The following is a 10,796-nucleotide window of genomic DNA, read 5'->3' as shown; positions in this document are numbered from 1 at the left end:
TAATACGGATTCCAAGTAAGTAGGTATTATTCTTGAATAGTCTCAAGGTAACGGAGAGAGATCATTCCGTCTCATTCTATGAGTTTTATACTTAACTGTAGACAAGTGGTTTATTTTTGTAGTCTTGATAATGATGTTACAACCGAAATAGCTATCGACTTAAAAGACATCCCTGTAAAATTTAATATAATTAATATTATTATTTTTTAATTAAATACTGTCATTATTTCATTAGTTTTAGGGATTGCAATACCGGTATTTAAAAACTGGTATTCCGGTATTTTTCGATTCCGATATACCGGTTTTAAAGATCAGACAATACTGACATATTTGGTATCGACAGTGGAAACAAAATGTATTAATTAACATAAAAGGTTTAACAGAACAGTTATTTTTTTGTCAGGTTACGCAATGTCTAGTTTACTTCCGTGTTCCGTCATAGTCCTGGTGACCAGCAATGACACATGTGCTATAAAATATTTTTGCATATATTATATTTATTGGTAGATACCGGTATTAATACCGGCATTAGAATTTTCATTCGGTATTGCAATTCCTAATTAATTTAACAAGGAAAGAATCACACTTTACCTGTCAGTTTATAAAATTACAAAAATATATTGCCTATATTACAGCTAAGTAAATGTGTAAAGTTTTTAACAATTAATATTGGAATATTAACAGTATATTATTGTTTAGTAATAATCTGGGACTGGAGCACAAGCAATTTTGACAAAGTCTTCATAACGGACGAGTCCATTGTTAGACACGTTTGCCTCACGGAAGATGTTATCGACCTAGAATAAAAACAATCATTTGGTATTAATTTCTAACAATTTTTGTTAAATGAATTGGTGTGATGAAATTTTTAATGCAGTTGACTATCGATTCACTTGAGTTGTAATAATTACTAAACATCAGTGGCGAAGGGTGGAGGTAGGCTGTTAAGATTCGCTATAAATAGTGCACACTAAACTTTTTTAGTCATATTTATTTGATTTTATTGAACTAAGACTACAATTTACAGATGGTGTTAGTTAGTTTTTAAAAATCAATTAAACCCAGCCTAAACGAAACCATAATAGTTTTGGTCTAATTTGGGCAATACGACAAAATTGTGCACACTTTTTCATTCATAGTTATTTGTTTTCATTGGATTAAAAATACATATTACACATATTGTTGGTTAATTTTTTTAATTCATTAAGCCCTGCCTAAACCAAACTATAATAAATAAAAAATATTATTCTATTTATAAAATATTCAAAGTTATGTATGATTTAATTGCATTATTTAAGATATTTTATAGATAGACATGTATTTTTTGACTATTATCTATTATGGCTTGGTTTCTCAGGGTTTAATTGAATTTTAAAAACTAACTAACACTATCTGTAAATTGTAGTCTTATTGCAATGAAAACAAATATGTATGTCTGAAAGAGTTTAATGTGCATTGTTTATGGCGGATCTTAACAGCCTACCTCCACCCTTCGCCACTGCTAAACATGTAATCTAATACAATTTACTGAATATTTACAAGTGCTTTTAATTAATCGCTATACATATTATATCTAAATACATTAAAAACAATTTTCTAAAATAAAAGAAATAATACTACTTTCTAAACTATAAGAGAATAATAATTTATAAAACTACATTTCAATGATAAAATTAATAATAAGATGAATTCTTGTTTTGTAGCAGCTTTTTGTCAATTTGTAAGTTTAATTAAATTGTAATTATTAAGATGTTGAATTAAGATGTTTTACATATTGATTACCTAATTAAAAATGTAAATTTTCAATTATTGTATCAAATTGCACGATTTGCAATTCTATCACTATAGTGGAATAACTTAACATTGAAATTTCGCAGATTACGATTTCTTCTACTGGGCACAAATTACATAATATGGTAAATTTAATTATTGGGACCGTCATTATTTCCGACTGCTCTTACATGAAATCAATTGCATCATTATCTCTCACTCGGTGTCGCTCGAACTACGTCATATTTTCTGTCAAACCTATCGTACTTTATGCTTTTACCTATCGAGGCTTATGTGGTATGTTTATAGATATCCTAGTACATAGTACCTACCAGTGGTGAAAGGTGGAGGTAGGATGTTAAGAGCCGCCAAAAATAGTGCACACTAAACTTTGTCAGTCATACGTATTTATTTTCATTGAAATAATACTACAATAATAAAATTGGTGTTGGTTAGTTTTTAAATTTCAATTAAACCGTGCGAAAACCAAGCGATTATAGATAATAATCAAAAAATACTCGTCTGTCTATAAAAAATCTAAAATTATGCAATTAAATCATACATAACTTTGGATATTTTATAGATAGAATAATATTTTTTATCTATTATAGTTTGATTTAGGCATGGCGTAATGAATTTAAAAAAATGAACAAACAATATGTCTGAAATGAATAAGTGTGCACAATTTTGTCATATCGCCCAAAGTATACCAAAACTGTTATGGTTTGGTTTATTTTCTTTTCTTTCGACCATGTCCGATCCTAATAGGATCATATGGGCCTCCACTAAGTGGTTTGGTTTGGGCAGGGTTTAATTGATTTTTAAAAACTAACCGACACCATCTATCTGTAAATAATTGTAGTCTTAGTTCAATAAAAACAAATACTTATAACTAAGAAAGTTTAATGTGCACTATTTATAGCGGATTTTAACAGCCTACCTCCACCCTTCGCTACTGGCTACAGGTGATGGCGTGCACCTGGGAAGACACAAGACTGGCGGGGATTCTCGGAGGCACTGCATGGTATCTATTAATGACCGGACGTGGACTAAGAAGAATGAACTTACACTAATGCAGTCACAGACACGTAACCAGCCACCGATGATAAAACTTGATATATTATCAAATGTCAAAACATAAATAATGTACCTACTTAATTTTCATTTTTACTCAATTTGTTAAATATTTATTTAGAAATATAGAAAATGTGGTTACATAACACTTTTGATAAAAAAAAAAAACACTTCTCTACTGTACCTACTATCATATATTTTGACTTCGCAGATTTATTGTGATGAAAAAAAGCTTTTATTATAGATATCATTGTTTCCACAGTACATAGTAGATAGAGGAAAAAATTCTTTTAATGCGTTTCCAAAAAATCTGTTTGTGGTAGCCCTACTAAGAACTGCTGAGTGATCCGCTTGTATTATCCCATTTTTATGAATTAGTCATTTCCTATCGGCGCAACTGTATTCTGTAAACGTTTAACACATGCAACTGAGGAATATATTTACCCATCTGACTCGGTAAGCCGAAAGTCAACTTTATTGTGATTTAGACGTATTACAAAGCATATATTTATTTATTGAATCTTGTTCTAAAATATAATAATAATAAAATAGAATATATATAGTAGAAATATTAGTTTTAAATTTGTGCCAAAAACTTATTTTTTTTTATTTTTTTAATATTACAAATTAGTAAGCAGGAATTATTTGACAGAGATATATCTTTCCAATTTGTAAATAAACTATTAGATATTTTCTTATTATCACATCATTTAATTTCAAAGTCGGTGCCAAAATTTAAACACTTTTAAACGTATCTAATATATTTGTTTTCTCCTATACTTGAAAATATTAATATCGTCACCTCAATACTACAACTAGATAACTCTGATGTGGTCATTGTTGGGAAAATGAAATTTAAATGTTACTTGATTAACATAATTCTAGGCTATAATTATTATTTAAAATAAAAATGGAAAATTGTGCTAGTCTAATTGAGAACAATTAAATAATGTTCAATTTTATGAAAAAATATTGTAGATATATTATTTTATGTATTTAATGGATTTATGGTTTTGAAGTTATGTAATATTTTCAAACATAAAATTAATACAGTTCCCATTAACTTCTGACTTACCTAGTTTTATCATTTTTTAGAGAAGGAAATGATGCAACATAATATTCAATAGTTATCTCAAAAACAGTGAAAATCAAGTTATCTAGTCGTAGTATTGAGGTGACAATATGTATTTAGATTTCATTATGATCATCAGTTTCATATGAGCAGTGGAACACGGGTTGAATATCTGTGTTAGTGGATGCCAGTTCAAGTCCTGCTTGGCACCAATATTTCTTCAAAATGTTTCTGAAGTTCAATTATGGTGAACGATTATAATACATAATAATACATAAGGAACTGTATTCTTCATGCCCATCAGAGATAAACCAGATACATAATCAAATACACAAATTCCAAATAGATATCAAAAATTTTGCTGTATAAATTTCCAATTCACATATGTAATATAGTAAGTTAGTTGCCCCCGAAACTCAGGCGGTCATTTGAATTTTATTTCATCATCATCATCATCAGCCGCGGTGGATCCACTGCTGAATGAAGGCCTCCCCATAGTTCTCTCCACTCTTCTCCATCCCTAGTTCTTTGCTGCCACGTATATCCAACGAACTTTATAAGTTTGTCTATCCAGTAGGTTACAGGGTGCCCATGTGGACGTTTAGTGCCCCTCACTATATGATGGCATTTGTCCAGTGGTTTTCCACTCCATTTTTCTAGTACAGACTTTTTGGCTTAACACGATTACTTACCTCTCGCGTTGAAAGACCTTCGCCCCAGTTCTGAAGCAAATTTCTCAATTGAGTAGCCGGGACTGTACCGCGCCCAGTTGCATCACCGGCTTTGAACGCATCCACCACCTATTCCACATCATAAATTGAAACATTTAATAAGATAATATGTACTGATTGAAAGAAGTGACTGTTAAAATCTATGGGTCAGATGCATAGTTGTATATTATGTGGCCTTATGTATCTCTTACCGATAAATTCGATTTTTGTTTAAAGAATATTGATTCAAATCTTTGTATTATAAATTTCAGCGAATATCATACAGTCAAAATAAAATGTTGTCAAGTGCAGTTGTTCATACTTAATTAGGTATAATAAATAAGATTTTTTTTTAAAGAGTATACTTTAACAGATTCGCACACACAACGTCTATAAATGTCATCTGCTGTGAAATGGGATACGACAGAACGTCCATTGACGTCCTGTACTGTGGAACGGAATACGACACGACATTTATAGAAGTCATATTTTTGATTAAAACAATATGTTCCCTGTCTACTTGTGTCACAATGCAAACATATTTCCATTTGAGATCCCCGGGGTTCCAGCGGCTAGCTCAGGTGTACATCAAACCCCGGATTCACAAAAAAAAGTACGATATATTTGAGGGTGGAATTAAATAAAACCACGTCTGTCTCGTGTAACTTGGTATTCCTTATATTTTACACTTTCTTTACATGTTTAGGTTTTTACAATTAGTTACGCAGGTCCGTATATGTCGGAAAGGGGACGCTTACTAATTTAAATTTCGCGTACCGACGCCGTCCAGCAAAAAGGACTCTCGTGATTGGCCAAATTTTATCGCGTGATCTTTGATTCGGCGAATCACGAGCCTGACCCTGGCGCCGGCGCGCGAGGATTTCACGCACAATGCGCGGCAAAATTTATTATATTTAAATACTTATATTTAGTCTTAAAATTATCGCTTTCATCCATCATCATTTATACTTTTTAAATTAAATTAAATTTATCTTAATTACACCTCCGCCCAATATGTGATTTTCACACACCGGACGAAGGCCCTTACTTATAAATAAAAAAATACTTACGTGGTTGAGCAAGGAATCAGATTAGATGTTTTATGAAGCCGTTTCTAGAGGTCAGGGTTACGTTTCGACTTATAGCTACTAAATGATTATTTTACACCGGGAGAAGCCCGCCTGTAACAGGGGTGTATCACATTACATAGTGTCATATCTTAAGATTTAACTCATTTCTATAATATACCGGGTAGTCCCAGAAGTACCCGACCTGACGTATAGATGGCAGTTGTTGTTTGAAAATAATGACCATGCTAGAAAGTACCAACCTTATAAAGCTTAAATTTGAAGTTTGACGACGCTACATTGGTCAGTAATTGTTTGTAAGACATCAATAGTGAACGCTCTCAGTGAATTTGTAAACATGGAAAAAATTAGTCATCGTTATGTGATACAATACTTTCATTTGAAAGGCTTCAGTCCAACCAATATCAAAGCGGCGCTAGATTCTACTCTGGGGGTGTCTGCTCCTTTGTTTACAACAGTAGAATATTGGGTGGCCGAGTTAAAACGAGGCCGGACGAGCTTCCAAGACGAACATCGCAGTGGTCGACCAAATAAGGTGACCACGCCAGAAATGGTGACGAAAATCCACAAAATGGAGAGAGAAGAGGTGGAGTCTGCGGATGATGGCTATTTTGAAGAGCTGGACTATTCTCACTATAAACAGGGTATCGAAGCTATTGAACATCGCTGGGAAAAGTTTATCGACCTAAAAGGAGACTAGGTAGAGAAATATATATATTTTTTCCCAAATTTTTTGTGTTTTCTTTGTTAGGTCGGGTACTTCTGGGACTACCATCGTATATAAACATTCTTAATACATTAATGTCAATATGTGTCACATCTGTAACATTTATTGGCTAACATGTGGCCGCGAATGTGTTAACAAGAAATATGCCAACAGCATATTTGGGTTAGGACAAGATTGTGAGAAGAAATAAACTAGGCCTAGAACCTGTCTCAAAAATCTTCTTGTGGAGCATGTCAAATGATATAGAAATCATAAAGATAATCTGAACAAAAATTTGAAGATCTTCTTTCTTGTTATTTTCATTATATTGTTTTTTCAGACATCGTCAAATTTTCTACTTAAAGTTCTTTAGCGATAGAAGATATAGTTACTTCGTAAGCATCATGACTTTCATAGGAGTCTAATTCATGATTCCGCAAACAATGATAATTTTTATATAGATTCAAAAAATATAAAACTATATTCAGTAACAGAGTAACAAGAGATTTTCTAACTTTCTTTTTAGACCAAACCAAACCAAACCTAACCAAACCAAACCTAACCCAACCAAACCTAACCAACCCCAACCTAATATAACCTACTATAATCTTAGTTTGTGATAATGATGCACAAAATGTATAAAAAGTTCAAATTTTCAATTAACAAATATTGGATCGAAAAGCATCTGCGTCGACAGTAAAAGGTATTTAATATAATTGTCTACACGGAATAAACTGTTTTTGTTTAAAAAAAATTATAAAAGCTCACGCAGGCATCTGCGGCACAATTACCCCACATTCTGATGAAGCTTTTGTAACGCCTGCAGTAATTCAACTCAACTGAGGAGTGAGGACATGTTCCTATATGATTAAATCATATTTCAACTTGTCCGTCAGTTGCGATGACTCATGAGTTGATCGATAAAGTTGTACTGCGTTGTACTTGGTAGAATCAACTTTTATCAATAAGTAATAATAAAGTTCAATTTTAATTGCGGATGTTTACCTCCTTGGGTAGATTCTCCGCCCGTGAATGGACATGCATAACTTCAAGGAAATCGGCAAAGGTCATCTTTCCACGACGGCTCTTGAGGTACGAAGTGAGTTCCGCAATTGTCGGAGACAGACCGAGAGACCTCATCACAACTGTCAGCTCGTCCAAGGTGCGGATTTGTCCCGATCGAGCAAACAGGTAGAAGCACTCCCTGAATTCTAAATAATATTGACAGTGAAATAATATCAGAATGAAACAAAATAATGTAGGTATTAAGAGTAGTGTGATTATGTAGTAGAAACAATCTAGTGACAAAATAAAAAGACATGCAATTATATGCAGTTAACTGAAAAATCACGTAATTGCTTGTGCGTGAAGTGTTTTTTAAATAAAATTAAAAAAAAAAACTTAATATTTTGATTAATAATTGTTCACAATGGTGGAGACAAATAATTGAACATTTTATTGATAAATTTATTACATAACAATAAACACACAAACATTCAACGAACACTCATTTGTTTAGAAGCTTTTTTTAAATAAAAAAAAAACAAATTTGTATTCTATTTTATATATGTATGAATTATATAATTAAAACACTTTTAAAGACAATTTCTTTAAATTGTATATAACTGTAAAGTTGTGATTATAATATTATGCTGCACATCGCGTACTATCATGTGACATCATAGTAAGCTGCTGCTACGAAAAAGTGTGTAATGTCATTTTTCTCAGTGTTTAAAATGATGAAGACTAATGCTTCCATCCAGTAGCACATTTTGAACTTTTAAACAAACATTGTCAGTTAGCAAAATCTGCCGAAATCACCAGAACAATGAAGTCACCTCAAGTTGTACCGCACTGCACCTGCATGACTCAATGAATGTTTTTTAACATTTTCTATATGCCTACACATTTTCGACTCATGTCAAAATCAAGTGAATTTTGTTTTAAGCGATTGGCACTATGTATTTTCTATAAGAATGTTGTCTATTATCTATGGTCTGCAGGCATTGATATACTACTGGATGAATCATATGCTTCTTAAAATGACGCCCGATTTTCAGCGAGTTGGCCTTTGTTAAAACTTACTGAGTAAGCCCGGTCTAGCTTGCATCTTACTCTAACTAAGGCCATCCTCCCACGGCGTAACTTATGTTCGTCGAAACTGAAACTAAAATTCCAGCCAGTATCTAGCTAATGTATTTCAATGGCGGCTCGCTGACGGCGAGACTGGAATCTCTCAGCTTCAAAACGGTCGCGAAGAGATGCGACATGCTAGTCGCGCGGTCTCTGAAGTTTCCAGTCACCGTAAAACAGTAGTACCAACATCATTAGATTTCGGTGAAAAATCATATTTTCTTACCAAAATTGGTAGCACTTCGTAAAGCCGCTAGCGTCATATCGTAAAAACCAAAACAACCAGAGACGTCAAAAGTAAATATTAATCGGAAAATTAAAATAACATAATTGTAAACGCTGCAGCGCGCGTATTGTCAGTTTTTGTACAACACAGCTGACAGTCCAGTTTGATAGTTTGAGGTTATGTGATTATTATTTCAACTGGGTTTCAGTAGCGCCGTGTGCGAAGCATCACATTGGTCAGTTTATGAGTTCCTTCACAAACCAGTTCCATCAGATTTCAGTTGCGCCGTGGGAGGATGGCCTAATAGTCAGCGCATGACGACTTGCTCTGTCTGTTTTGCGTTGCAGCACCCTTAGGTTCACTATTCCAAGAACGCAAATTTAGTTTTACAGCCAGGGCAATACGGGTGAAATTCGGGAATCCATGTTAACAGTCTTAACGCATTATACCTACAAGGAAATATTATAAGACGATATTCGTTATATCTTTTGTGGTACATTTTTAAAATGACACTTGTATGGGAACTGCTCATCTAGTAGTATATCAATGTCTGCAGGTTAGGTTCTGTTCAAAATATTATTGAATTTATAGAGACTCGTTACTAGGTTACCTACTCCATCATTGAATTTACATGGATCGTGTTTGTTCAAAATATTCTGCAAAATGATGAAACCATAGACTAAATTTGTCACCATGATAGTGTGACAGTACGCAATATGCATCTCAATATAATCACAACTTAAGTAGAATATGAATGTATTTCTTGTTAGATGTTGACTATGTGTGGTTTGGTGCTAAAGGTCTTATAATTTGTATTTAACATACCGTCAATGTCCTGTTCCTTGAAGTAGCGTGCCTGGAAAAATATTTTTTTATTTAGTCACCAAACTATATCAAAATTCTTACTGAAAATAAAACTAAAACTAACTAACTAGTAGGTGCTATATTATGTAGGGTTCTGCGTCTCGAATTATTATAATAATCGTTATATATTGATTATGTTCATTAATCACTTCCAATCAACATTTTTCATATTTTTAATGAGTGTTGATAGTAAAGTATTAATGATAATAATATAATGATTTTGTGGATGTCACAGTCATCAGTAGGTATAATAAAACATGTTTAATTATACATCAATACAATATGCTAGATACGTGGGATCGTAATTGAATCATAAAACTCTTATCTATTCAACAGGTGACTCCATAATTTCCAAGATTTTAAAATCTACATAACACACAATATGTTTTTAATAACATTTTAAAGAAGTTTTAAAAAACTTATCGGTGGTACGACTCCAATTAATATAATGGTTTTTTGTTTTGTTATATATGAAAATAATTACCATTGTACCGAAGTAATATTTACGTTGGCAGTAAAACTTTTACCGTTTTGACACTTCAGTTTTGACAGCTGTAATAGGGATACCATATATTTATAAAATATTCCCTAAGTCAATCATTTTTTGATATGGGGAATATTTTATAAAAAAAAATGAGTTGGCTTAATTATTGATTATTGATCGTAATAAAATATTTTTTTTATTCATTGTTTTATTTTTAATTAAAGATTCCTTTATTTTATGTATCGCATACCAGAATAATAAAAGTATAATAATTTAGTTGAAGGTACGAGGGTGGGTCAATAATTCCTTAGAAAAAAGCATTAAAACAGTTTTTATTTTTGTATTTTTTTTTTATTTCTCAACATAATCTCCTTGGAGCTCAATACACTTGGTTAGACGTTTCTCAATTTTTTTTAAACCGTCAGAAAAATAAGTTTTCGGAAGGTCCTCAAAATAAGCATTTGTCCGATCGATGACTTCTTCATTTGAAAAAAAACGTTGTCCACTTAGCCATTTTTTTAAGTTTGGGAAAAGGAAAAAGTCACTGGGGGCTAAATCTGGCGAATACGGTGGGTGGTCGACCAATTCGAACTTCAATTCTTCAATTTTAGCCATTGATCGTAAACATGTGTGAACACGGGCATTGTCCTGATGAAAGAGGATTTTTTT

The 10,796-nt window shown here is 32.5% G+C and overlaps 1 protein-coding gene across 1 annotated transcript; it reads right to left on the bottom strand.

The window, feature by feature from the left end:
* Nucleotides 1-208: 208 nt before the first annotated feature.
* Nucleotides 209-10,196, bottom strand: LOC147072637 (calmodulin-like protein 4). The gene is made up of 5 exons (XM_085946082.1): nucleotides 10,128-10,196; nucleotides 9,605-9,635; nucleotides 7,426-7,631; nucleotides 4,609-4,716; nucleotides 209-797 (listed from the first exon to the last, which is right to left on the bottom strand). The coding sequence occupies exons 1-5, from the start codon at nucleotides 10,128-10,130 to the stop codon at nucleotides 696-698; spliced, it is 450 nt and encodes a 149-aa protein (XP_085802208.1). The 5' UTR covers nucleotides 10,131-10,196; the 3' UTR covers nucleotides 209-695.
* Nucleotides 10,197-10,796: the final 600 nt, after the last annotated feature.

Source organism: Rhyacophila brunnea, unplaced genomic scaffold (assembly GCF_057557595.1).
Source record: "Rhyacophila brunnea isolate RB1 unplaced genomic scaffold, BYU_Rbru_1.0 scaffold_19, whole genome shotgun sequence".
NCBI classification, from domain to species: domain Eukaryota; kingdom Metazoa; phylum Arthropoda; class Insecta; order Trichoptera; family Rhyacophilidae; genus Rhyacophila; species Rhyacophila brunnea.
Note: the sequence above shows the minus strand (reverse complement) of the source record. Positions and strands in the feature narration are given on the sequence as shown.

Bases quoted from the DNA above. Each gene is read 5' to 3' on its own strand.
- LOC147072637 (XM_085946082.1), bottom strand. The intron at 7,632-9,604 runs GTATGTTAAATA...AATATTATTTAG, and splicing joins CAAGGAACAGGACATTGACG to AATTCAGGGAGTGCTTCTAC. The intron at 4,717-7,425 runs GTAAACATCCGC...GATGTGGAATAG, and splicing joins CGGAGAATCTACCCAAGGAG to GTGGTGGATGCGTTCAAAGC.